General features: G+C 49.4%; 2 protein-coding genes across 6 annotated transcripts; both read left to right on the top strand.

Annotated features, from left to right (window-relative positions):
• The first annotated feature begins 3,986 nt into the window (after positions 1 to 3,986).
• On the top strand, positions 3,987 to 6,097 carry THAP11 (THAP domain containing 11). The gene has a single exon (XM_077887946.1). The coding sequence runs from the start codon at positions 4,443 to 4,445 to the stop codon at positions 5,376 to 5,378; it is 936 nt and encodes a 311-aa protein (XP_077744072.1). The 5' UTR covers positions 3,987 to 4,442; the 3' UTR covers positions 5,379 to 6,097.
• NUTF2 (nuclear transport factor 2) lies at positions 5,620 to 26,920 on the top strand. Of its 5 annotated transcripts, XM_077888005.1 has the most exons (6): positions 8,493 to 8,581; positions 11,238 to 11,301; positions 20,661 to 20,788; positions 23,150 to 23,221; positions 23,304 to 23,402; positions 26,380 to 26,920. In XM_077888005.1, the coding sequence occupies exons 3-6, from the start codon at positions 20,690 to 20,692 to the stop codon at positions 26,491 to 26,493; spliced, it is 384 nt and encodes a 127-aa protein (XP_077744131.1). In that variant the 5' UTR covers positions 8,493 to 8,581; positions 11,238 to 11,301; positions 20,661 to 20,689; the 3' UTR covers positions 26,494 to 26,920. The 5 variants fall into 5 exon arrangements, with proteins under 5 accessions (XP_077744149.1, XP_077744123.1, XP_077744131.1 ...); XM_077888023.1 differs by lacking the exons at positions 8,493 to 8,581; positions 11,238 to 11,301 and adding an exon at positions 5,620 to 5,758; XM_077887997.1 differs by lacking the exon at positions 11,238 to 11,301 and having other exon boundaries at positions 8,425 to 8,581.
• Positions 26,921 to 27,733: the final 813 nt, after the last annotated feature.

Consider the following 27,733-nt stretch of genomic DNA (forward strand, 5'->3'; position numbering starts at 1 on the left):
TCTCGCGAGGCTGCCGCACTGCCTCACGGGAGTTGCAGTTCTAACCCTATTGCCCAGAGGCTAGGGGGAGCGTGTAGTGGTCGTTGCAAGCTCTGGATTTGGAGGCACTTTTTACCTGGGAGTGCACGTGTGCAACCATTCGAAGCCTTGGTTTCTTCATCTGTAAGTTGAAGGTGATACCCATCTAATAAGGGGCTTGTACCGATTCAATGAGATAATTTTTTAAAGTTCATTTATTTAAATAGTCTCTACACCCAAGGTGGGGCTAGAACTCCTACCCTGAGATCAAGAGTCCTCTGCTCTACAGACTGAGCCAACCAGGCACCCCTCAATGAGATAATGTTTAACATAGTAAGACAGGTCCTCAATAAATCATTATTATTAAAATGTCGCATTCCCATCTCCCTCTAGAGTCAAGGAAAGACACTTAAATAGGAAAAAATAATTTTATTCTATAGGCGACCTGGTCAGATTTGCATTTGTGAAGACCATTCTGCCTTAGAAGAGGCAGAAAGTTTGTAGACCCAAAGGCTAGTGGGCTGTTTGTGATCCAGCAGAAATGTTACAATTTCCAAACGTGTGATTTTTTTTAAAGATTTTATTTTTAAAAAAAGATTTTATTTGTTTATTCATGAGAGACAGAGAGAGAGAGAGAGAGAGAGAGAGAGAGAGAGGCAGAGGGAAAAGCAGGCTCCATGCAGGGAGCCCAATGTGGGACTCGATCCCAGGTCTCGAGGATCACGTCCTGGGCTGAAGGCGGCGCTAAACCGCTGAGCACCGGGGCTGCCCAAATGTGTGATTTTGAGATGAATTTTGACTCTCAAAAGTTCGCAAAATGCTAAAAACTCTATTACCATGTTTTCACCAGACAGGCTCCCCACCTTTCTTAAATATTCACGGAAACTTAATTAGAACTAGAGTTTTGAGTCTTCCATGGGCTTGTCCTTTTGCTCCTAGATCAGGTGTCTATGTGTTACATAATTGATTAAACTAGGGATCCCTGGGTGGCTCAGCGGTTTAGCGCCTGCCTTTGGCCCAGGGCGCGATCCTTGCATCTCGGGATCGAGTCCTGCGTTGGGCTCCTGGCATGGAGCCTGTTTCTCCCTCTGCCTGTCTCTGCCTCTCTCTTGCTATCATGAATAAATAAATAAATCTTTTAAAAAAATGATTAAACTTTACATTTGCTACTTGTTAAAAAAGAAATACTGGGTGCATGTAGAAGGGAGGGAGGAATGAGAGAGACTGGCAAGGACCAGACCATGGAAAGGAGTTTGGACAGTATTCTAAATTCAGTAAGCTTTTGGAGGGATTTAAGCAGAGGAATTACATAAATATATATATGTAGCCATACGAACAACAGATTTTATAGAGGAGGCAAGATTGGAAGCAAGGAGACATGTGACAAGGTTCTAGTCTTTCTCCAGAGGTGACAAGATAGAAGGTGGGCAGAGCCTGGGGGGTGGGGGGTGGGAAGAAAGCTATGCATTCTAGATGTTTCAAGTATAAGAGATTTAAGTGTAGATTAGAGGTGATTTTATGAAATGGGAGGTAGAATTTTTTTTAAAGATTTTATTTATTTATTCATGAGAGAGAGAGAGGCAGAGATATAGGCAAAGGGAGAAGCAGGCCCCATGCAGGGAGCCCAAAGTGGGACTCAATCCTGGGTCTCCAGGATGATGCCCTGAGCCAAAGGCAGATAATCAACCACTGAGCCACCCAGGTGTCCCATAGAATTTTATTAAGCATAATCTTCACTGTCTGTGCATGAATAATGAATTCTGTGCATGATATGAATTTGACCTCTCAATATTTTTTGAGTAAGGTAGGTCTTAAGACAGGTAGGAACAGGGATCCCTGGGTGGCGCGGCGGTTTGGCGCCTGCCTTTGGCCCAGGGCGCGATCCTGGAGACCCAGGATCGAATCCCACGTCGGGCTCCCGGTGCATGGAGCCTGCTTCTCCCTCTGTCTGTGTCTCTGCCTCTCTCTCTCTCTCTGTGTGACTATCATAAATAAATAAAAATTTAAAAAAAAATAATAATAATAATAAAAAAGACAGGTAGGAACAGTACTCTATCAGTAATAATATGACAATGAAAATACATAACAGGCAGCCTGGGTGCCTCAGCAGTTTAGCGCCACCTTAGGCCCAGGGCGTGATCCTGGAGACCCAATTGAGTCCCACATTGGGCTCCCTGCATGGAGCCTGTTTCTCCCTCTGCCTGTGTCTCTGCCTCTCTCTCTGTGTCTCTCATGAAAAAATAAATAAAATCTTAAAAAAAAAAAACATAACATGCTCTTTTGCTTAATTTTGTCTCTACTACACACATTTCTAAACGTTTAATCATATAACAAAGTGTGTATTCATGTTTTTACTGTTATATATTCACCCAAATGAATGCACATCTTTCACCATGGGCTGCAATTCTGTGTTTGAAGGGGTTCAAGCAAGCTGCAGACCTCAGTGGCATAGGCCAGGAGGAACGGGACTTTTTCCTGTTATGAGTCTGTGAAACCCATACCATGGAGCACATTAATTGTAAATACAAAATGTGATGGTAGGGATCCCCGGGTGGCTCAGTGGTTTAGCGCCTGCCTTTGGCCCAGGGCGTGATCCTGGAGACCCAGGATCGGGTCCCGCGTTGGGCTCCTTGCATGGAGCCTGCTTCTCCTTCTGCCTGTGTCTCTGCCCCCCCCCCCCCCTCTGTCTCTCATGAATAAATAAATAAAGTCTTTAAAAAAAATGCAATAGTAATGTTTGGATGTTGGGACCAGACAAACTGTTCATTTCCTATTGTCCTGTATTTCTCCAAAAATTTTAAGTATTGGTTCCTTTTATAATAAAGCTTTTTTTTTTCTTTTTTAAATAAATTAACTTGGGGTATTATTTTTTTTTCTTTTAAAGCTTTTACATAGACGGGTCTTTTTAAAATAGTAAACAATTAGAAATACTATATTCTAGGCTTAATATCATACCCATGGCCTGTAATCAGGAGAAAAAAAATGAGGAGCGGTCTGGAGAAAGGGTGGAGGAAGGCAAGCAGTGGGAGAAAGGGGGAACTCAGTAAAGAAGGGCTAGCTTGCAGGTAATTCCCCAGAACTGCCTGGCCTTCCCCGAGTTTTTCCACAGCTTTTCTTGCCCTTTAGAACATTTTCTCCACGGAAGTGGGGAATGGGAGGTATCTTGTTACAATACAAATTTTGTCCATTCTCGGGTTCAACAATTCAACAGCTCCCAGTCTCGTCTCCCAGAATTAAAACCCCAATCTTTTAATTTAGCCCAGGTTGGTATCTTTCATTGCTTCAGCTACCCCACCTGCCCTTTTCCAGGCTTTTTAAGGAAAGAGCCTAGTTCTTTCCTGAGGACCACATACTCCCCACTCAAGTTTTTCACCCTTTTTTCTTCCTTGGCCTCTGCCTCCAATTTTTTCCTTTGTCCTGTTCATTAGTTCATAGCACTTATGTCTGTGTTTAGACATCCATTCGGGTATATTCACATCTATTACCCAAAAATCGGACCCTCGTCCCTCTAGGTAGTCAGGCCTGGTCAGTGGAACTTCTGCAAGGTTCCCAGCTCACTGCACCGTACCCTCCACACGGTAGGTACCTACTGATGACTGTTTAAATCAGTCAACTCAAGTAGCGGCTGAATTAGAGGGGGTCCTCAACGCAGAAAAAGGGGCTCCTGAGGTCTTTCTGGGCACTGAAGCCCTGGTCTCCCATCCAGTCGCCGCAGGAATGCCATCCACGCACAGCCCGCAGGACTGGGGAAACGCTTCCGGGGGACACACAACCTCACCCAAATCCTAGGCTCCTGTAATCCCACCTCTCCCTTAGGCGGCGCTCCAGGCCGCAGCCGCTGAGTTCAGCGCAAGGCATTGAGGGATTTGTAGTTTCCGTGGGCAAAGGCCCAAGGCGCTTGCGCACTGTAGAGGCGCGCGCTGCTCGCCGCCCGCCGCTCGCCCCCCTCCCATCAGGATTCCGGGTCCTTGTGAAGGGCGGTCCAGGCCACAGCGTTCCAACCGAATACGTTTCTATAATCGGCCGGGGATAAGCCGGGTGGGGGTAAGAATCTGTTCTGCGTGGGCCGTCACGGTGCCCTGGAAAGCGCCCGGAATAATCACACCCCCGCTCCGGAAGTGAGCAGCTTCTGGCGCGGTGCATTGTGGGGGGCGTAGTCCTCCTTTCCAGGCGGTCCTTCGCGGCGTCCCCGGGGCCGACTCCGGAGCGCAGGCGGGCGGCCGGCGCAGCGCGGGCCCGCGGGAAGCGTATTCTGGGCACGGGGCGCCGGGCCAGGCCGGCCGCGCCGGGCGGCAGTAGTGGGAAGCCGCCTAAGGCCCCGCGCGGCGCCGCCCGTCGAGGGGCGGGCGGCGGCTGACCGACCGGGCCGTCGAAGGGCTCAGGAGGCCGGTGGGCCGGGCCGGGCCAAGCCGCGCGGCGCAGCCATGCCAGGCTTTACGTGCTGCGTGCCGGGCTGCTACAACAACTCGCACCGGGACAAGGCGCTGCACTTCTACACGTTTCCCAAGGACGCTGAACTGCGGCGCCTGTGGCTCAAGAACGTGTCCCGTGCTGGCGTCAGTGGGTGCTTCTCCACCTTCCAGCCCACCACGGGCCACCGTCTCTGCAGCGTCCACTTCCAGGGCGGCCGCAAGACCTACACGGTGCGCGTCCCCACCATCTTCCCGCTGCGCGGCGTCAACGAGCGCAAAGTAGCACGAAGACCCGCGGGGGCTGCAGCCGCCCGCCGCAGGCAGCAGCAGCAGCAGCAGCAACAACAACAACAACAACAGCAGCAGCAGCAGCAGCAACAACAACAGCAGCAGCAGCAGCCGTCGCCATCAGCATCCACTGCCCAGGCCTCCCAGCTGCAGCCGAACCTGGTATCTGCTTCTGCTGCTGTGCTCCTCACCCTTCAGGCCGCTGTAGACAGCAGTCAGGCTCCGGGGTCCGTGACCCCAGCGCCCACCACTCCCTCCGGCGAAGACGTGAAACCTATCGACCTGACCGTGCAAGTGGAGTTCGCCGCTGCAGAGGGCGCAGCTGCTGCAGCCGCCGCGTCGGAGCTAGAGGCTGCTACAGCAGGGCTGGAGGCCGCAGAGTGCCCTATGGGCCCCCAGTTGGTGGTGGTGGGGGAAGAGGGCTTCCCTGATACTGGCTCCGATCACTCATACTCGTTGTCGTCAGGCACCACGGAGGAGGAGCTCCTGCGCAAGTTGAACGAGCAGCGGGACATCCTGGCGCTGATGGAGGTGAAGATGAAGGAGATGAAAGGCAGCATCCGCCACCTGCGTCTCACCGAGGCTAAGCTACGAGAAGAACTCCGTGAGAAGGATCGGCTGCTGGCCATGGCGGTCATCCGAAAGAAGCACGGAATGTGAATGGGTTCCCTTTCGGCTTGCTGGACTCCTGGACCCCTGTCAGCCTGGAGGGACCTTAGGCCGCAGCTATTGAACTCCCCTATACTCCTGGGGGCATTGGTTGACAGTACTGAAGCTTAGGGCAGCTGGACTTTTTGGCTGGTGACCTGGCACCCTCTCTTGTTTTCTCATAAAGCAAGGTCCTGAAGTCTGGTACCTCAGACTCTGCACAGGTGACACCAGCAGTTACGACTTTGTCCCCCCACTCCCCACCTGATCCCCAGTTTATGTTGCAGGTTCTGGTTAAGCAGAGGCTTCAGAACCACTGAACCTGAAAATTACCCACTCAGGATGTAGGTCGGATGTCCAAGACTATGGGTTTGGGAAGACAACACGTTGAGGTTGGCCAGCATTGAGACAACTCTTCTGTGTGTAGTGATAAGAGATACAAGTAACATCAGTTCTCCTCCTTTTCGTGCTTTTCCTTCCCAGGTGCAGCCTGTGATTCTGATGGGGACTGGCAGATCTGTGCTTCTGCCTACAAGGACCTCCTTCCCCAGGAGGCCATCTACAAGGGGATATAGGTGACCTGCTGATTAAGATCCAGCTTGCCAGAGACTTAGGTTTATCCTGTTATGTTTGCTACTGGTTAAAAATTCTATTTTCTGTACAATTAGTCAGACTAAAGTTTTCACTGTGTTTGTTTGGCAAAACGAATTAAACAGAAAGTAAGGTTTTAATTTGGGTTTTGCTATTTTATTTTTATAAAGACTCATTTCCATATTCCCGAAACTTGGGAAGATAGGCCTCCCAACAGGCCTCTGCTTTAGGTCTCAAGGACCAGGCTGATCCTGAGGGTAGAAATGCTTCAGTGACCATGTTGTTCATAAAGGGGCCCTGAGCACATGGACCCTGGCCTCATACAAGGTTCTTACAGAGTTCTTGGCCCAGCGGACTCCAAAGAGTTTGGAAACTGCCCCAAACCGTCCCAGTTTGTGGGTTAGGGGAAGGGACAACTGAGAACTAAACTGAATTGTGACTGCTACTTCTTTTGAGGATTTTGAATTCCTCAGGTATTTTCAGCTGTGGTTGAATTTCACTTACCATTTTAAGCCTAGTACAGTGGCATACATGGGCTTGCAGTTACTTAAATTAGTGAAGACCACAGCTGGAGCCAGCCATGCCTCCTGCATGCATAAGAATTATAGATACCTTGGCCTTGGTACATTTGCATTGTGGAGGAGTTGGGATTTGTGATCTCTTGACTCATTTTCTTGCCTGTTTCTATTATGTAGATTAGATATTGTAGGGGTGTGGTGACATTTTTATCTGTAGATTCAAGTAATTTAGCTCAAAGCCAATGAGGAAAGGCTACCTTTAAAGCCAGCCCTATTTACGATGGGTGTTCAGGCACAAATGGACACTTCTTGGACTCCATAAAACATGACTCCCTTCTCTGTTACCTTAGGAAAAGCCACTTCCCTGGGGGCTTTCCTTTTATCTGTGAACTGAAATGACAAATGTTTCTCTAATCTCTGCTTTCCTCTTGGCCCCTTGGCACTGCCTTGAGAATCAAGTCTCTGGTGGGGGAGAGGGGTAGAGTAGAGGTTGTACAGGTGCGTAGTTGGAGAAGGGATTGGACCTCTGTTCCTAGCATTAGTTCTGGCTAATCATAAATAAGGTGGTGGAAGGGCAGCATTGCCCTTCCAGACTAGTGGGGACTGAAGCCCATTGTGAGCAGCTAACAAGCCAGTCTCTCACATGTCCCCCACTCTCCACTAGGGAGTGAGAGCTTTCTCAGGCTCAGTCTATGCTGTTTAGTGTATCCTAGCTCCTTGTTGAAGGCTCACTGTTTGTGCTATGGCTCACTTGGACCTCTTAGCAGCATTTGCAGGACAGGTGAGGGCCAAGCTCTGGCCAGGGCTCTGGAGGGTATGTGTATACAACATATCCAGTGTCTTGGCTTCTTGGGGGTGGGGGTAGTGGTGGTGGGATGACAGTTTAGAACAAGGGAAGGCTCAAATTCACCACAAATAGGACAGTGGAGAGTTCTAAGAAATAAGAATCTAGTCAGGCAAAGTAGTGCAGACCTGGGATTTAACAAACAGAAACTTGGCCTGGTCTTACCAGCCATGCCCAGCAAGTGAATGTGTGTGTGCATATTGGTGAAGGAGCAAGATTTATGGAAGAAGAGGAATACTGGGATCTCTGTCCAGGAGGGAAAGCATGGAGCTGCCAGGATATTTCCTTTACCTGTGGTCCACATGAGTTAGCTGCAGAGCATTTCCCCAACAGGCCTAACTTAGACACAGGCCTTACCTCAAATGTTTGCATTGCCCAGGAAACAACTAAAACGGGTGATGAAAGGACAAGGATGGGACAGAGATTTTTGACAATCTGGTCACTTAAATCACGGGAAAAGTTTAGGTTAGCCAGTTCTCTTTTATGAAATTCTTGGCTACCCTGACTGGGGCAAAAATAAAAACAACAAAAAACTTATGAGAATGTTTTGGAGACCCCAACTGTACAAGTGTAAGAGTAATCCTGTCTCCAGCAGAGTCCCACTTGAGCATTTGAATCTCCAGCGGAAAGGAAAGCCTCGACTGCTCGAAACCTGCTTTGAGCCGCCTCACAAGGCTCGTGAATGTTGGGACAGCAAAACTTTGGGTTCCGCCCTGGCTGGCTTTAGAGCACCGTTCCAAAGTGTGTGTGTGGGGGGTGGCGGGTGGCAGCTAGAGCACCAAAGGGGAGGAGGATTCGGGAGCGGAAACAGCCCAGGGGCCCAGGGAGGGGCGGCTGGGCCTGCTTGGGGCCAAGCCGGACTCCCACGGAGGCGGGGCCTGCTCCAAACCACCGCGCGACCTGGGCGGGGCCAGACCAGCTGAGACCTGGCGACAATTGAGCCCTGACCCTTGTCTGGCGCCAACCTCGGGTGTTCCAGAGGCTTCCGCTAGACCACAATTCTCAGGGGCTCGCCCTGGCAGCCTCCCTCCCCGGCTTAGCCTCACCTCCCGCGCTGCGGGCCGTGGCTGGTCCTCGGCGCATAGCACACCGGGAACTGTAGTTTTCTCCTGGCGCACCTATGCCAGGAAGGAACTCGGGGGGGACTGCGTTTCCCAGAGTGCAGCGGGGTGGCGAGGGAAGGCAGGGGGGAAGGGACAGTCGGTCGCAGACCGCGCTGGGTTGCCGCCGCCGCCGCTGCCGCCATCGTGCCAGCCCCTCGGGTGAGTGTCGGGGCGAGCGCGCCGGGGCGGGAGCTGGGCCGCTGGAGCCGCGCTCTGGGCCGCTCGTGCCTCCGCTGCCAGTCTCCGGGCGCCCCCCCCCCCACCGGCGGCCCGAAGCCGCGCGGGGACGGGGCCATGTGTCGCGCGCGGCTCCGCCTCCCGCCGGTCCTCTGAGGCGGCGGCCGGGGGGAACACAGAGAGACAGCCAGGCGCCTCTCTGGCCCCATCGTGTCCATGGCGGGTGCACCGGACTGCGCGGTGGCCGGGCCTTTTACTCTCTGGTCCAGACCACCCAGATGGGGCTCTCCGGGCCCCGCCCCGTCGGGCCTAGCCCGGCCTGCCCGAGTCCCGCAAGCTCTGCAGGCAGGCTAGCGGGACGACCCCAGCCCCACGTCCTGCCACCCGCCAGCGATGGATCCGGGGATGGGCAAGCGCCACCCGGCCCGTTCTGGAATCAGCACTGGGTAAGGGCGCTTTCCTGCCGCAGCCCGGGATTATAGGACTCTCAACTCGGTTCCCGACCATAGCCAGGCTAGGATGTAGGTGAATTCTCCCCTGCTTGTCTGCCCATCGGGAGTGCACAAAACCTATCTCCCAATCTCCCACTCTGGAACTGATGCGTAGGTTCCTGCGTGGAGGGCAGGGTCAGGGAATCTCGGGCGGGAGGGGGTTCCACATGGGACTTCATCCCCCGCCAGCCTTGGAGGATCTGGCCTGATGCGATGAAGCGGCTCCGGACTGGTAGGCTCAGACCCCGCCCTTCTATCGGGGACCAGGCCCCAGCTGCGGGTGGGTTGGCCGGCCCTGTTAGTGGAGGAGGGGAGAAAGGAAGCCAAGGAGGTGAAGTTGGATGTGTGAGCCCCCAACGCTTTATTAGACCTTCTCCATCACAGCCTAATCCTCACATCTGCCCTTGCCAGAGTCATCTGCCCTCTTCCTACAGAGAATGATTCCAGGAGAATGGTGGTGATAAGGTGGGATTTAGTGGAGGGGAAAGTAGAATCCAGGTCTGAGGTCCATGAAGCCAGTGCCAAACAAGAGACTGAGTTTGAAGCCACATTGGTGGGGAGGCACATTTGGGCTGTGGGGCTCAGATTCAGACTTTGTGGGGCCCTTCTGAACCCTGGCCTGGGTAGGAGAACTAGAGCTAAAAGCTGCAGAAAGTCAGGCTTCTCTCACTTACTTGCTCACTTCCCACAGCTACAGTAACCTATGTACAGGCAGGAGGCTGAATGTACCTTGGGAAATTGCCTTCAGTGAAGGCTCCAATGACCCCTTTGAGTCCTGGGAGAAGAGTATCTAACCTTAGAGTAGTTCTCTGACAGGCTTTGTAAAGGCATTTCTGATTGACTATGGATTAAGGGACCAGTCCAGAGACGACAAAGGGATTTGGGGAAGAAACAGCTTGTCTAGTCTTGATTCCTCTGACCCAGTACAACTTCTGAGCCATAGTACTTGCAAGGATTAAAGAAGCAGCTAAGTTTCTGCAGTCCTGGCTTCAGCAGCAAGCATGTCTCCTAGGAAAGTTGAGTTAGGCCCATGATGCAGAAAGCTGCCATTCTTGGACTTTTTTTTTCTCCTTGAGTATTTCCCCAGGTAATGTTTCTCTAGTCATTGGGCTCTAGCCGTGGAAGTTTTCCTGCTCTTTCTAGTTATTCTCCCTGGTTAAGGAGGACAAGTGAAGATCTGTCTATATCTTCTAACCAGCACTTCCCTTCTCTCTGAGCTCAAATGTCCTAGTCCACATTCTGGCCCATAAGCACATGGAAGTCACGTTCATTTAGCAGATTCAGGAGGATCTGACTTGCTAGTGGAGATGGGCAACAAGGAGGGACTACCCACAGGACACACGTAGGATTACTGTGAGGGAATCTCTTAGTAGTAGAAGCAGTTGTTTCAGGACCCTCTCTAGATTGTCAGGATTGGCTCTGTCTAGGACACAGGTTTTGGGTGAACTAGGCTTATAGTTGTGGATTAGTTTGCACATTCCAAGGCCTTAGGTGACTTAATGACAATGATTTCCCTTCAAGGTCAAAAAGATACTGTTCCTTCTCCATACTGTGTCTTCACCACTGCCTGCAGTGTCAGGAGTAGGAGGCATTCAGGTCTCTCTCTCTCTCTCTCTCATTCCAACCCTAGAAGTTTTCTATAACTTCTGTGTCTGGGCTTAGCTAGCTATTGGTAGGCATCCTGACCCTGAGAAGTCCTTGACCTTTCTGGAACTTGGCAGGCCATCTATCTCGGAGATAAGAGGAGAATCTTGAGTTTCTTTAGAATCTGTCTGCAGTCTATTCATGTAGGGCTGACTAGGAAGTGGGGTCTGGCATGGGGTAGTCAAGATGTAGCTGCATAAGCATGGCAGAGTGTGAGGGTGCCTGGGTTCTCAAAAAGCTCAAAATTAGGTCCTTTAGTGACCTGGAATGTACTTCTCTCCAAGCCACATCTTTATTCTGCTCTCTTTGCAGTTGGGTTGGGGTGGCATGAATGATTTAAGAGTGACACAGTTTGTCAAATTTTAGAACTAGAAGACCCTTGCATTTAAAAATTCTGGGATTCCTTTACTGGAGGATTAGTATCTTGGTTGGATTTTTTTCTTTTCCTTTCCCAACAATGATTATTTTTCAGCAACCATTCTTTGGCCTTTTCTGTGTGTCAGGTTCTGGACTGAGGCTGAAGGTAGAAGAATGAATCCTACCCAGTCCTGGTGCTGGGGAAAGGAGGTAACGTTGCTATTATGTACCTAGGCCTGAGTTGAAGGGACCTATTGGGGCTCTTGGCACTGTGCAGAAAAGGGGGCTTTGGAATGATGAGAGCACTGAAGAAGAAAGGCTATTAATGAGCTCACTCTCCTCTCCACTTCCTGCCAGGAACTATAGAGCAAGGTATACTTCCCGTAGTGGGCACAGGAAGGTCTGGGGTTTTCGGAGCAGTGCTGTCACCATTCCAAATTGCTGTGGCTGTTGAGTCTAGCTGCTGTCATCTACAGCTTGCTCTTAGTCTCCCGGGGGTCCCTGCTGGGTATGCTCCCAGTGTCTGGGAATCTCACCAGCGTTGTATAGTCGGTGGCTTCTGCCCCTTTCACTGAGACCCTCTCAGGTCACCTTTATTCAAGTGTGGTACCTATCAGGACATCTTCCCAGAGTGAGACACAGAGCTGCTCTCCCCCAGAGATGAAAGGGAATAGTCCTTTCAGAGAGAGGGGAGTGGATCCAAAATCTTTTCCACAGGATGGACATTGAAAGTTGAGCAGGATTTCTCATGGCCTGGTGTTGTTGAGCTGAACCTCCTCATGGGGTTTTTTTTTTTTTTTTTTTTTGCTTTTTTTACATTTAATTTATTCTTTTTAAATTTTTTTATTATTTGTTTATTTTTTTTTTTTTAAGATTTTATTTATTTATTCATGACAGAGAGAGGTAGAGACACAGGCAGAGGGAGAAGCAGGCTCCATGCAGGGAGCCCGATGTGGGACTCAATCCCAGAATTCCAAGATCGTGCCCTGGGCTGAACGCAGATGCTAAACCGCTGAGCCACCCAGGGATCCCTTATTTGTTTATTTTAAAGATATATTTATTCACGAGAGACCCAGAGAGAGAGGCAGAGACACAGGCAGAGGGAGAAGCAGGCTCCTCACAGGGAGCCCGATATGGGACTCGATCCCAGGACCCCGGGTTCATGCTCTAATCTAAAGGTAGATGCTTTAAAAAAAAAAAAAAAAAGGTAGATGCTCAACTGCTGAGCCGCCAAGGTGTCCCTGATTTCATTTTTCTTTTTTCTTTTTTTTTTTTTTTAAGATTTTTAAATTTATTTATCCACAAGAGACACAGATGCAGAGAGAGGCAAAGACCCAAGCAGAGGGAGAAGCAGGCTCCATGCAGGGAGCCCGATGTGGGACTTGATCCCGGGTCTCCAGGATCATGCCCTGGGCTGAAGGCAGCGCTAAACCGCCGAGCCACCAAGGATGCCCAATTTCTTCTTTTTTTAAAAAAATATTTATTTATTGGGGATCCCTGGATGGCTCAGCGGTTTAGCACCTGCCTTTGGCCTAGGGCGCGATCCTGGAGTCCCGGGATCGAGTCCCACGTCGGGCTCCCTGCATGGAGCCTGCTCCTCCCTCCTCCTGTGTCTCTGCCCCTCTTTCTCTCTCTCTCTCTCTCTCTCTGTCTATCATAAATCAATCAATCAATCAATCTTAAATTTTTTTTCTTAATTGACTGAGAAAGAAGAAGAGTGAGCAAGAACAAGCAGTGAGAGGCAGAGAGAGACAGGGAGAAGTAGGCTCCCCACTGAGCAGGGAGCCTGATTGGGGGTTGGGGGTTCTTGAGCCTAGGACCCTGGGATCATGACCTGAGCTGAAGGCAGGTGCTTAACCGACTGAGCCACCAGATGCCTTATTTAATTTTTTTCTGATGCGCCATTTGAGATTTTGTGTTTGGAGTTGGGTTTGAACTGGCTACCCCTTTCCCAGCTTTGAGACTTCTTGCCTTGACCAAATGTGACAGGAATTCTTGATTCCCTCCCTGAGAGAGGCAGCAGTGTGTAGGTTATATCTGGAGTGACTTCCAGGCCCATGTGATACGATTGTTTTGGTCAGCATCCCAGATACCAGGTCCATGTAGCACCTTCCCCTTTACCTCCCTAACAGCTGGAATGTGTCTTCTGGGAAGAATCCTTTGTTCAGGTCTGGCTATGACTGTGGAAGGGTCTTGGTTGCCCAGGAAGAACACTAGAGAACTGGGAGGTGGCTGTGCTCACTGGCCCCAGGGCTTCCACCACTAGCTGACCTGCTATGGCTGAGAAATTTCTTTTACTGCCTTGGGCCTTACTCCTTATATGTTGCTGGTACCTGTTCTGTTCTAAGCCCTGAGACTAGAGAGGGGCCTACCCCAGAGAAGGAGAACCTCCTTCTCATGAGAAGGGTGTGTTTGAGGTATCTGGGAACTCATGACTGCTTGCTTCAGTAAACTGGGGATATTCTGGAATGATTGCTTCTTAGAATCTCTGATACTTCGTCAGAGCCAGTGGGTCTCACCAGGGCAGAGACTGCTGCCCCCTGGAGTTATGTCTCTGTGAGGAGACGTTGGTTCCATTCCCAGAAGTGGTTTTAGACCTAGGTGAATGCGAGTTCTCACTTGTCTCTATGGTGTAGTCCTGCTTTGACCAGCTGAGCATGCACTCAGGGGCTTTCTGTCCTGAGAGGGACAGAACTTGCTCATTTTGGAGAGCAAGAAAAGGCCTAGGCTCCTTTTCTCGCCACCTCATTTGTTACCTCTACACTTCCCACTATTTGACATTGGCTCTCAGCTGTTCCAGTTTAGCGCAGTTTAATGGACATTATAATGCTGCCTATGCCAGTGGCCATATGTGGTCTTGAATTCTTTCTTACACTCATGGAATTTTGGTTTCCTCATCTAGAAAATGATGATAATCATACTAACTTTACAGCTGTGAGGCTTAAATGAGAGAACACATGTAACTGTTTGGGTCACAGAAGAAGGCATTCCATTCAGCACCCTGGGGACTCTGTACGGATTCATCCCTTTTTTCTGCTCACCTCAGTCTCAGAGTCTCATGATGGTATTGGCCAGGCAGGCATGGTCATAGCAGACCATGGAGGTGGTCACTTTGGGGCTTCAGGCCCAACTGGGGAGCCAAGTTCATATATACCCCATCAGCGATTTCATAGCCCAGGATTCAGTTCATGGATGGGAGCTGGCTGGGATGGGGCCTCAGAGATTTCTGAGTGATTTGGGAAAGGGGGGCTCCTCAGGGACCGAGTATAGATCAGAGAGACCAGAATGCAGGTCTCAGGATTCAACTCCTGAGCCAGCCAGGGCACCCTGAAAGCTCTGGATCCTTCCTCCAGGCAGAAGAGGAGGAAAGGGCCCTCAGGGTGCTGGGGGCACCTAAATCTCGGGTCTGACCCAGGAAGAGATTCTGTCCTGGGCAGCCATTCAGGCACCAGGCCTCGGCTGCTTGCTCTCTAGACTTGAGGCAGGAGATTGGTGGTCTAGGCGGTTGCCAGTCCTGGGTGGAGGCTGCTCCCTGATGTGATATCCTTGCAGGAGGCTGAGGTAACCACCCTTTTTCTAGTTCTTGACCTGGGGCTTCACTTTGGACCTGACTCCTAGGAGACGGGGTCAGGGGGTCATACAATGAGGGAAAGGAGGAGTAGGCTAGAGGCCAGACCTTGAGGGTGTGGTTGTGTGCCTGCTGTTGAGCCATAGCTGCCCCTCAGGTGACCAGAACTTTGAAGAAAGAGTGGGGGTTGGGCCAAGCCTCACTTGCCACACCCTCAGACAGACATGACTGATGAAAAAGGGTTGTCTCCTGATGACTTGGACAGAAGGTGGAGGTGGAGGGGAAGTGGGTCACTTGGCCACTTAAATTTAGCAGGGTTTGCCCAGAATTCACTCCTCCAGAGAAGGGCTGGGCCAGGGACTATGGGAACAGGCTGCTTAGGTCAGGGAGGCAGATCATAAATAAGTGAAGTGTGACTATTTCATGCAGCAATAAGCGCTAAGAAAACAAAACAAAGGGGATTCCTGGGTGGCGCAGCGGTATCCAGCAGTTCCTGGATACCCGGGATCGAATCCCACGTCGGGCTCCCGGTGCATGGAGCCTGCTCCTCCGTCTGCTTGTGTCTCTGCTTCTCTCTCTCTCTCTCTCTGTGACTATCATAAATAAATAAATAAATAAAATAATAAAAAAAAAAAAACAAGATGATGAAATGAGTAGCTGAGCAGTTCCTTTAGACTGAGTGGTCAGTGTCTGTGAGGAGGTGACATTTGAGCGGACACATATGTGACAAGGAGCCAGATACATGAAGATCTAGGGAGAATAGTGATCCAAGTAGAAGGATAAACAGTTACAAAGCCCCTGGGTGAGAATAGGCTCAGCATGTTCCAGAAACAGGGAAATGCCCTGACCGGCTGTAGAGGACGGGGGACAGGGTGGCAGGAGATGAAGTTGGACAGCCAGGAGTGCAGGTCACCCAGGGGCCTTGAAGGCAGGCTAAGTGATTGAAACTTTGTTAGTGGGAATGGGAAGAGAAGTCACTGGAGGGCCATAGGGCATGTTAGGGTAATTAATGGCCATGGTTGATACTGATTTCAAGGATCCTACTAGAGCTTGGCATATCTGCTTGACATTCGCTGCAGGCCTTGATGATAGGTGCCCCAAAAAAGACAAGTATGAGTCTTTCTGTCTATCATTCTGGAGTTTGTAGCACCTTTTTTTTTTTTCCTTTTAAGATTTTATTTATTTATTCATGAGAGACACAGAGAAAGAGAGAGGCAGAGACAGAGGCAGAAGGAGAAGCAAGCTCCATGCAAGGAGCCCGATGCGGGACTTGATCCTGGGACTCTGGGATCACTCCCTGAGCTGAAGGCAGGTGCCCAACCATTGAGCCACCCAGGCATCCCTGGAGTTTGTAGCATCTTGTTCCCCATTACCCTTGCCCCCCCCACCCCCATCCCTGCCCCAGGCCTAGCTAAGCCAGGATCTATTTCTGATTTGCTGAGATGGTAGGACTGAGCTGTGACTTTGCAGGTTTGGGAAAACTGTGAGATCATCCCCCATGAAAATCCCTATTGTTAGGTTTGGTGTGGGAATTTGCCTGGTGCCTTTGTTTAGAGACAGAGGCCGTGGTTCAGGCCTGTCTTGCCCCTCTGAGGAAGTGGAGTTTAGAGGTCAGGGCTTCAGTTGTTCATGCCCAGAAGCACCTCTGTCACTGGTGTGATATGCTCATTTTTAAATTCTGACCTACTGTCTCTGGGGGGCTTGGCCCTGGAGTAGTCCGCTAAACTTGGTTCCATCTAGTTCCACCATCCACTAGGCTCATGGCCTTGAGTGAGTTAGCTAACCTTTCTGAGCTTCATTTTGCTTAAGTATATTGTGGAAGTTGACTCATGGGGTGTTAGGAGCAAATGCACATAAAGCTCTTAGCACATTTCTGTGTCTAATACACATTAGTGAAAATGATATGTTATCAGCTAGACACTGCTATTTAAGTTTGGTCACTGGAAACAATGACCCAGAATTTGAGGATAAAAATAAAATTTTTCTGTTGTCTAATGGCATCTACTGGGCGAGAGGTTTTAACTTGGGGTCTATGACTGAACCTCAGAGAGTGTGAACAACTTGAAATTATTCACAAGGCTGGGGCATCTCTACCTCTGTGTAGATTTATTGGGAGAAGGCTCCAGGTTTTGAGACATTCTTAGAGGGTCTTTGCACCCACAGAGACCTAAAGGTCAGTGAAGGCTGATGCTCAGTGGGCAAGAGGTCATTAAGGTCATTTCTGCTCCTCGAGGAGCCTGGCCTCAGTCAGCCTGTGGACTGTTGGGGTGAAGCAGGAGATGGTGTGGTCAGCAGCCCTCTTGGAAGAACTGTAGGAGACGCTGTCATGAAGGTCAGTCCCCAATCTGATGTGAGGCTGCTTCTGAGCCTTGGCATTTTTCTTTTCAGATTGTTCTTTCTATAGTATATGTATTAGAAACAAGGTCAGGGCTTGCTAGCCATCCTGGGGAACATCCTCCCAGGCTGGCCCAGACCCCTCCCTGTGTTGCATGGGGATAGGGGAGCACTTTGCTCCCCTCTTCTTTTTCTGGATACAGGAATGCTGCCTCCCCGCCATGAGTTGAAAGCTTTGTAGGAGGTTTGGAGTTAGAAACTGTAAATCCTGTGGTTAGCTGAGCCATGCTCTGTGCTCAGGGATTGGGGTGGGGTGGAGTGGGTATAGCAAGAAACAGGCTGGAACCCTCCTAGCCCAGAGCTACCGTGTTTAGGCAGAGGAGCTGGCCCTGGCTCTATTGATACAGTTTTGTTTGTGGGGTTGGGGTCAACATTTGAGTTTGGGAAGGAGGACCCAAATAGATGGAGTCTGAACAGTGACTTGAGAGAAGATCAGGAACTGACCAGGCAGATGAGAGGGAGGACATACCAGCAGGGCGATTCATGGGGTAGGAGTGGGGTGAAAACCAGTGAGCAAGCCCTCAGCAAGTTCTGGTCTGTTTGTATGTGGAGCTGGATGAAGGTAGGAGAGAGTGGTAGGGACACATGGACAGGTGTGGTTGGCCACTTGTGGAGCTTCAGGGTTTAATCCAGAAGTGAGGCCGTTGTAGAGAAGGGAAATGGCCAGCTTTGTCATTTAGAACAGAGGGACAAAGTTAGCAGAAAGAAAGCATTGGCTTTGATCAGGAGACCTAGTATCAGTCCTGGTGTACTTACTTGCCACTGGACTTGGGTCAAGACAAATTGCTGAACCTTAGTTTTCCCACCTGTGAAGTGGGATGACAGTGGGATCTGACCACATGGTTATTATGATGACTACGTGGCAGTAAACACATCAGAGTCAAGCAGGCCAACAAGGTTGGTATTGGCTTCAGGGACACTTCTTGGAAAAGACCTCAACCCAAATAGTTTTGAAGATTCCTACTTACAACTTTCTGGGAGCCCCTGAGCAATCTCATTCCTTAGGAAAGCTGACTTTGCCCTACCCTGCTCCACTAAACTAGAGTGCTCTTCTGTCCCTTTATCCCTCCACCCTCTTCACTCTACCGCTACTTCTGCCAAGTAGTTTTAATATTGGCAAGTTATCACACCTTAAGAACAATATTGAAAAAGGGAAAAAAAACACTCCCGCATTTCCTCTGCGTCACTGCCCTACCACATGGCACCACTTTTCTTGTCTTTGGTGTTTTGTTTTGTTTTTTAAGATTTTATTTATTCATGAGAGACACAGAGAGAGGCAGAAACATAGGCAGAGGGAGGAGCAGGCTCCTGTGGGGAGCCTGATGACTCAATCCCAGGACCCTAGGACCATGACCTTAGCCAAAGGCAGATGCTCAACCACTGAGCCACCCAGGCACCCCACTTTTCTTGTCTTTGAATCAGCTTTTATTTAGCCTTTTTTCCTGTCACCCTCCATCTTCAGCTTTCTGGTTTCCTGCCCTTATCTCTTTTCATGCACCCAAACACTGGCTTGTTTTTTCTAATCGGCATACTCTTTTTCTAAGACCTTCCCTGAGGGCTGCCCAATCTTGCTGAGGACAGAGGGAGAGATGGCCCTTGTCCATTCCTCCAGCTTTCCCCTTGCCCCAGAGCTCTTGGGGGCTGAGCAAGACATCTTGGGGTAAGATACTGTAGGGCTGGGCCACAGTGAGTGAGCCAAACAGAGTGAATACTACTAGGGTGGAAGGGGCAGAGATGGGGAATGACTATAGCCACAGTCTGACCCCTTGGAAATGTGACCAAGACAGCAGCTGAGCCTAGCTGTTGATTCTATGCTTTTCCCACTTGTTGATTTGTTTCTTGGCAGAGTATAAACTGGGACACACCTTGTGTTCCTGTGTAGCAGGCGTGACCGGGTCCAGGCTTTCTCTTCTGCTTGTTTTAGACTTTTCTTGGACATTTCTTAGTCATCCCAGTACTGAGCTCCTATTTTTAGTGCCACCACCTCCTATGGGACCTAAAATAAAGCTGGCTCATCTTCCTGGCCCTTCATTGGCTGGAGTATAGGTCATAGGCTAGGAGATTGGCTGGATTGGGGATAAGCCACTGCCCCCCTACACTATCCATCCCAGCTGGCTCCTCTGGCCTTGGGTGAGGTCATAGGGACTGGAGTGAACTAGCAGGTTCCCTTCGTGAGGCTTTACAACCACTGGCAACATCAGGGTTCCACCCCTTTGCAGAGGAGGAAGCTGAGGCCCTTCTTAGGGCAGTGACTTGCATCAGATTCCACCACTGTTAATGGTTGTCTGCCAGGGTTGAACCCAGCTCCTCACCGCTTTGGTTCAGAGTCCTGTTATCAGGAGATGGGGAGGTAGTCAGACCCAACTACAGAACCATATACGATATTCTGCTGTCATGGAATCCTTCAGTGAGATGTGGGCTTCCTAGGGGGAGGGAGGGTGGTTAACAAAGCCAGAGTGGCTCTCATCTGGGGCTTGAGTTTGCCCCAGTTTACACCCTTGGAGCTGTGATGTTTCTAGCTGGTAGGGTGTCTCCTTTCCCCCCTCAGAGACCAGAGAGGGGCAGCCCCTTCCAATAGAGGCAGTGCTGGGATGAGGGGTGTGAAGAGATGACATATTTCCTCCTCATAGCCTCCGTTTGTCTTCCCTGTACCCCTCAGTATTACTCTCTGATATTTGGAACTCCTGTGTCCTCAGCTCTGAAGTGAGTAGGAATGAAGAAATGAAGAGATGTTACCTGTGCTCAAAGAAGTAAACTGCTCCCTTAAGACTAAAACGGAAGGTCAGGGATCCCTGGGTGGCGCAGCGGTTTGGCGCCTGCCTTTGGCCCAGGGCGCGATCCTGGAGACCCGGGATCGAATCCCACGTCGGGCTCCCGGTGCATGGAGCCTGCTTCTCCCTCTGCCTATGTCTCTGCCTCTCTCTCTCTCTCTCTGTGACTATCATAAATAAATAAAAAAAAATTTGAAAAAAAAAAAAAAAAAAAACGACTAAAACGGAAGGTCAAATAAAGGACTAAAATAAAGAGTCACTTACTCTTTTATTTCCAGTGAGGCATTGAGGAGCCATCTCCCACTCCCTCGCTGGATCTTCTTCCACCTGCCAGTACAGCCCTGGGACAGTATCGATGGGGCTGAGGACTGCAATAGAAGATACTTCACATACAGATATCTGTAGTTTCTGACCTCTAAAATGGGAAGAATAGTAGTAACTCTGGCCTTGCAGGTTGTTGAGAGGATCAAATGAAAAGATGTGGGAGGGTGGTGTGAGTTCCTCCTTGAAGGCCACACCCTGCCATTGGGCATTGAAGGACTTGCTATGACTTTCCTTTGTCTTGGCTCCACCCTCAGCTCCCATCCTGTGTGCTTCACATCTCTGGCACCCCTTCATTTCATCATTCAGAGCTCCTCAAAGGAGGAGCTGTATTGGAAGGGGCCTCCTACCAGTTAACCTGGGCCTCTGTATGTTCCCTGGGAGAACACACTTCAGCCAAGGACTCTCTCTGCTCCAGGAGGCCAAGAAGGGTAGGGTTGGTGAAGAAACAGAAACTGGCCACCTCCTGCTCCTTTGGTACCAACACTTGCCTCTCTGTTTTGCTGATCTTGCAGGTCTCAACAAGGCCGGGTGACGCTCCAGAATGGGAGACAAGCCAATTTGGGAGCAGATTGGATCCAGCTTCATTCAGCATTACTACCAGTTATTTGATAACGACAGAACCCAACTAGGCGCAATTTATGTAAGTCTTCAGCTCTAGGGCCTGAATGGGACCCCAGGGGATCAATTCAGATAATTGGGCTAGGGTGTCAGTTCACAAATTCTAGCAGCCCTTACGGGATTTGACTATATCCTTTTATATACATATATATATATTATATGATTTTTTAAATTTATTCATGAGAGACACAGAGAGGGAGGTAGAGATATAGGCAGAGGGAGATGCAGGCTTCCTGCGAGGAACCTGATGGGGGACTCAATCCCAGGACCCTGGGATCACAACCTGAGTCCAAGGTAGACACTCAGCTGCTGAGCCACCCTAGTGCCCCTTGACTATATCTTTCTGAGTTTCTGTCCATGGGACAGGTTACCTGAGGCCTAGCCCAATTACCTGGTCTACATACATGTTCCCTTCTGTCATCTTCTATAAGAGTAGGGATCCTGGTGTCCTTGGCAGGGTGTTCTAGGCTTGCCATTCCATTGTCCTGGGAGTGCCTCTGATTCCAGAGTGGGCCAGAGCAGGCAGATGCTGGGGCTTGTGGTGCTCTGTGGAGGCAGCAGCTGTGAGCATCATCAGTACAAAGCTGAGCACTCCTTGGAGGCCCTAGGCCCAGCTTCCTTTTGGGGACCAAAAGCCCCTGGATGCTCATGGTAAACAAATGGGGTTAGCCCAGGGGGGCTGGTATGTCTTGTTGTTGTTGTTGTTGTTGTAATTGTTGTTTTAAGATTTTATTTATTATTTGAGAGAGTGCACGCATGCATGAATGAGATCATGACCTGAGCTGAAGGCAGACACTTAGCCAACTGAGCCACTCAAGTACCCCAGGAAGGCTGGTGTGTCTTTTAAGAAATCCTTTTAGGCAGGCATTATTTGGTGCTATTTTAATGATGTTCATATACATCAGGAATTATTTGTATCTGACCCTGCCCAAGATTCAATCACAGAAATGTGATCAATTGGGACATGCCTACCAGGTCTGCCCAGAATGGAAGTGATAGGAGCGATCCAACATAGCCTCAGAGCCTGACTGTGGGCAAAGCCCTGTGTGTCTCTCCAAAAAGTCAGGGTCAAGTCTGAAGAAAAGAAAGGGATCTTACCAGTGGAAAACTAAATTCAGCACATGAATTATTTGGTTGTCATCATAGAGAATTTTAAAAACTTCAACTGATCTGACTCTAGGATCTTTTTTTTTTTTTTTTTTTAAGATTCTATTTATTCGTGAGAGACACAGAGAGAGAGAGAAGCAGAGACACAGGCAGAGGGAGAAGCAGGCTCCTTGCAGGGAGCCGACACGGGACTCAATCCCAGGACCCCAGGATGATCATGCCCCGGCCGAAGGCAGGCACTCAACTGCTGAGCCACCCAGGGATCCTGACTCTAGGATCTTGATACGTCTGTCTCATTGCTTCTTAAAATCAATTAAAGCAGTCCTGACCTAGAGAAGGGAGTTATTAGCAAGGTCCTAAAAGTGTGCTTTATGTCATTTCATATAATCCTCAGCACATGTCCCCTGCCCCCCACTCCCTTTTTAAAGATTTATTTATTTATTTGAGAGGCAGAGTTGGGGGAGAGGGAGACAGAGAATCCCAAGCAGACTCCATGCTGAGCTCCGAGCCTGATGTGGGGCTCAATCCCACAACCCCAAGACTGTAACCTGAGCCGAAATCAAGAGTTGGATGCCCATTGGAATGAGCTACCCAGGCACCTTACATATCCCTTTTTAAAGATCAAGAAGTGGGTGCCTGGATGGCTCAATTAAGTGTCTGCCTTCTGGTTGGGTCATGATCTTGTGGTTTGGGAATTGAGCCCTGCATCAGGCTCCCTGCTCAGCGAGAGACCTGCTTCTCCCTCTCCCTCTGTCCCTCCCCCCTGCTCGTGCTTGAACTCTATCTCTTTCTCAAATAAATAAATAAAATCTTTAAAAATAATACAAGTAAGGGCAGCCTGGGTGGCTCAGCGGTTTAGCGCCACCTTCAGCCCAGGGTGTGATCCTTGAAACCTGGGATCGAGTCCCACGTTGTGCTCCCTGTGTAGAGCCTGCTTCTCCCTCTGTCTGTGTCTCTGCCTCTCTCTGTCTGTGTATCTCTCATGAATAAATAAATCTTTAAAAGAAAAAAATAATATAAGTAAATAAATAAATAATGATCAGGAAACAGACTCAGAAAAATAAGTAACTTGCCAAATGTTAAGCTGGTAAGTAGCAGAAGCACTTTGAGTTCTACCCCTCTTGTATTTTGGGGAAGATAGGGTATAATTAAAGAGGATGTTAATAGTGCAGAGTATGGAAGCTGCTTTGAGTTCCCTTCTTTACAGGCAAGGAAACTAAAGTTTGAACTCATTTTTCTGAAACAAGGCCCTGCCCCTGTGTTTTCTGGTTTTCAGATTGATGCATCATGCCTTACGTGGGAAGGACAGCAGTTCCAGGGGAAAGCTGCCATTGTGGAGAAGTTGTCTGTAAGTAAGGGCCAGGGCCATGTTTAAGTAGCTTCTTCCCTGCCCTACTGGCCACAGCATAACCCATTCTTTTTTTTTGCAGAGCCTTCCGTTCCAGAAAATCCAGCACAGCATCACGGCACAGGACCATCAGCCCACGCCAGATAGCTGCATCATCAGCATGGTAGTGGGCCAGCTCAAGGTAATAGTACTGCTGCCTCTTAATAGTGGTGGTAGGTGCTTCTCCCTCTGCCTGTGTCTCTGCGTCTCTCTCTCCCTCTGATTAAATAAATAAATAAATCTTTTTAAAAAACGGTAAAGATGGAAAATTAAAAAAAAAAAATAGTGGTGGTAGGGAGGAATGGGCAGGCAGAGGAGAACCCTGCACCCCTGCCTTTTCTGTGATGTGACCTGCTTATCAAAGCAACTAGAGCTGTGCAATTCAATACAATAACTGCTAGTCATATTTTTTATTTTTTTTATTTATTTTATTTTAAAGAAAGATTTTCTCCCGTATGCTTTTTTTTTTTTTTTTTTTTTTTTTATTTATGATAGTCACACAGAGAGAGAGAGAGAGGCAGAGACACAGGCAGAGGGAGAAGCAGGCTCCATGCACCGGGAGCCCGACGTGGGATTCGATCCCGGGTCTCCAGGATCGCGCCCTGGGCCAAAGGCAGGCGCCAAACCGCTGCGCCACCCAGGGATCCCTAGTCATATTTTTTAAATGTTTTAATTTTAATGGTGATTTTTAAATTATATTAATAACAATGAAATAGGGATCCCTGGGTGGCGCAGCGGTTTAGCGCGCCTGCCTTTGGCCCAGGGGGCGATCCTGGAGACCCGGGATCGAATCCCACGTCGGGCTCCCGGTGCATGGAGCCTGCTTCTCCCTCTGCCTATGTCTCTGCCTCTCTCTCTCTCTCTCTCTCTGTGACTATCATAAAATAAAAATTAAAAAAAAAAAAAAAAAAAAAAGTTAAAATGGAGTTTCTCAGTTGAACTAGCCATGTTTCAAGTCCTCATAGTCTGTCCTTGTGGCTGCCTATTGGACAGCGCAGACATAGAATTTTTTTTTTAAGATTTATTTATTTGAGAGCATGAGCATGTGCAGGTGGGGGGATGGGCAGAGGAAGAGAGAGAATCTTGAGCATACTCCCCACTGAGCACAGAGCCTGACACAGGGCTCTATCTCATAACCCTGAGATCATGACCTGAGCAGAAGTCACGAGTTGGACACTTAACCAACTAAGCCACCCAGGTGCCCCCAGACATAGACTATTTCTGTTATTACAGAAAGTACTATTGCAAAGTACTGGTCTAGAGTTTTTTTTAATTTTATTTTTTATATTTATTTATTTATTTATTTATTTATTTATTTATTTTTTTTTTTTATGATAGTCACAGAGAGAGAGAGAGAAAGAGAGAGAGAGGCAGAGACACAGGCAGAGGGAGAAGCAGGCTCCATGCACCGGGAGCCTGATGTGGGATTCGATCCCGGGTTTCCAGGATCGCGCCCTGGGCCAAAGGCAGGCGCCAAACCGCTGCGCCACCCAGGGATCCCTATTTTATTTATTTATGATAGGCACACAGTGAGAGAGAGAGAGAGGCAGAGACATAGGCAGAGGGAGAAGCATGCTCCGTGCACCAGGAGCCCGATGTGGGATTCGATCCCGGGTCTCCAGGATCGCGCCCTGGGCCAAAGGCAGGCGCCAAACCGCTGCGCCACCCAGGGATCCCCTGGTCTAGAGCCTTTTTGGAAAAGGGACAAGAGATAAAGGAGCAGGCTGGAGCTGTGGTGCCAAGCTACTGGGCCTTTGTATTGCCCTGAGGTGTAGGTGGGCTTTTTGCAGGCAGCTGGCCCTGGATTGGCCAGCTGGGTACTGAGTCGCAGTCACCTGTGGGAGTCCATGCTGCCACTCCCTGAGCTGGCTGCTGGCTCCTCCACCTGCTAAGCAAAGCAGATTCCTGGAACTTCTGCTTCTCTTTGCATTTTCCTTTCTTCTTCTCAAGAGATGTCCTCTTCAAAGCCTTCAGTTCAGTTCCTCAAGAACTCTCCCAGGAACTCCCACCTGTTGTGCTCCAGCAGACTGAAGCCAGATTCTTAGTTTCCAAATAAGTCTCTCCGCATTCCCAAACTGGGACAAATTGGTTGCCCTTTGACAAGGTCCTCATCTCCTGGGCCCGTGTCATGGTGGGGCTCTGAAGGCTCCCTAGGCTAGGTGAGGTCTCCTGAGTCAAGTACAAGGGCAGAAAGAGGGGGGCCCTTAGGTCTCTGCCATGGACCCAGAGGACCTGCCTTCTGGCCTGGACTTTCTTGTCAGTTTTTCCTGCCTGTCCAACATGCCCTGCCCAGAGTTGGTACTCAGGCCCTTGAGAGTGAAGAGGTCTCTTCCAGGGGACTCAATACCCACTTTCAGGCTAGCGTCAGTCATCATTGCCCATTCGTACCTGGCTTCAGGCTCATTCTGGTGTTTCTGTCCAACATAGAATCTCCAAAAGATTGATTTGCCTTCTTGCTGATGATGCCCAGAAAACCCAGCCATGTTAGAGACAGTGCTGGTTAACTGGGCTCCTCCCCTAACTAGGCTTCATCCTGGTCTTTTGCAGTTTGGCTGAGGATGTCTTGCCTTTTATTCTCATTGCAAATGTTATATATGACGTGACAGGAAACATCAACTAGTGGTATTGCTTTGTTTTTGTTCTATAGAGCTGTGATCACAGTGTGAACTCCGTTTTGAGCCTTTTCTCACCTTCCTGGTCACAGTCAGTATTAGCAGTAGTTTCTCCTAATTGGGTAACTGGCATAATCAGACACTAAGATTGTTTCGTTTTTAGATACTGTTATGTGGTGAGCAGTGCAGAAGTCTTTTAAATTGATCACTGTGCCTAGAGACATGGGCTCAGAGCAGGTGTGTTCTCTGCTCTGTTGTAGTAGCTAACTGGTGACCTGTTCTGCGGCTTAAGTGTATGCAGCAGTGCGAGCTGCCATCCATAGCCCCTCTGTGTCCAGTACATTGTATCAGTTCACATTCACAAGTATCCCTTCGCCATACTGGAATTGGAGTCCAAGACAGTAGAGTCTGATCCCCAAGTCAGTATTGTTTGTCCTGTCCCCCTGTCACTGGACTACCTTCCTATTCCTTGGCCCACTAACTGAATCATTTTCTTTCTCTTCACAGGCTGATGAAGACCCCATCATGGGGTTCCACCAGATGTTCCTATTAAAGAACATCAATGATGCTTGGGTTTGCACCAATGACATGTTCAGGCTTGCCCTGCACAACTTCGGCTGACCTCTTCCCAGCCAGGCACTCATGCTGTTTCCTCCTCCCTCCTCTTCCTGATAACTATTCACACTCCTCCAGATGCTCCAAATATCATACACAAATGAGCAGGGCCACGGTGGGAGCGGGCGCAGTGCGCTGCTACTACCGAGGTATTGTGCATGATGTTTGGATGCTAGAATAGTTGCATCTGACAGGAGAAGTTTGTGTTGTACCAGCGCATGCCTTGGAAAGACTTAAGTAATGCAAAAGGTTGTCTTTTTTTTTTTTTTTTTTTTTTTTAATCTACTGACAAGTTGCTCTAGTAACCCAAAGAAGTGAAGGAGAAAGCAGCTGCCTCACCGCCCAGATATTGACCGCCCAGATATTGATTTGTTCGGATGTTTCAATGGCTCATGATATAATAAAACCACAAAAATTTTCTTAACAGTTTAAATTGTTTTAATTAGTTTAATAGTTGGCTGGGCATCAGTAACCACCCTGCCCCATTGGCTCTCTCATGTCCCACCGTCCCACCTCTTCCCCAACTGAGCAATACCTGTTGCAAAGAGAAAACTGCTGAAGCAGCACTCCAAGCTAGCTCCTCCCAGAAGCCCTAGGGCATAGTATTCCCCACCTCAGCCCCCTGGTCTTGGAAAACCGAGCTGCAGACAGAGCTCAAGGCCAAGCCTGAGGCTTCCCTTGCACTCTCTAGTCAGTTCTGATGACTCCTACGTGGGGTAGGATCAGGGCTCTGGTAGTAGAGATGATCTAGAATCCCATTGAAAGGGACTCATCAGGTTCAGGTGCTCCAGACTGAGGGCTCAGCAAAACTACCATGTATAAAATGAGCAAAAGTTTGAGGGAGAGGGTCCTGTTCTACCCCAGAACAGTCAGGATCACATCCAGGGTACCCCATAAACCCCAAGCCAAGCAGAGGGCAGCTCAGGTTTTGTACTACCTGCTTTGGATATCCTTGCCCACAGAGCCAGGCCCAGTTTAGAGCTATTGAAAGTAGGCAATCTGAGTTTGAGGGATTTGTGCTCTGGGATTTCTCACCCCTCAGACCTCTGCAAGGCATCTCTAGGCCTCCTGCTTCCTCCCTCACCACACACATACTTTCACATTGTCTTCAAGTTCCAGGAAATCTCAACTCTTGGGGCAGTTAATGCTTTTCATTTTGGGGGACAGAGGCCTTCTGCTCACTGCAGAACTTGCCCTTTAGCCCTGAGACCTCTAGTGGTATAAATAAGCCTGGTGTCAAGGAAGC

This window comes from Canis aureus, chromosome 3, assembly GCF_053574225.1.
Source record: "Canis aureus isolate CA01 chromosome 3, VMU_Caureus_v.1.0, whole genome shotgun sequence".
Lineage (NCBI taxonomy): Eukaryota > Metazoa > Chordata > Mammalia > Carnivora > Canidae > Canis > Canis aureus.

What these genes read in the sequence shown, in the direction of transcription:
- THAP11 (XM_077887946.1), top strand. Translation starts at nt 4,443, where the DNA reads ATGCCAGGCTTTACGTGCTGCGTGCCGGGCTGCTACAACAACTCGCAC.
- NUTF2 (XM_077888023.1), top strand. Translation starts at nt 20,690, where the DNA reads ATGGGAGACAAGCCAATTTGGGAGCAGATTGGATCCAGCTTCATTCAG. An exon ending in CCATTGTGGAGAAGTTGTCT is followed by an intron (nt 23,222 to 23,303) that starts GTAAGTAAGGGC and finishes TTTTTTTTGCAG; the next exon opens with AGCCTTCCGTTCCAGAAAAT. An exon ending in TGGTAGTGGGCCAGCTCAAG is followed by an intron (nt 23,403 to 26,379) that starts GTAATAGTACTG and finishes TTCTCTTCACAG; the next exon opens with GCTGATGAAGACCCCATCAT.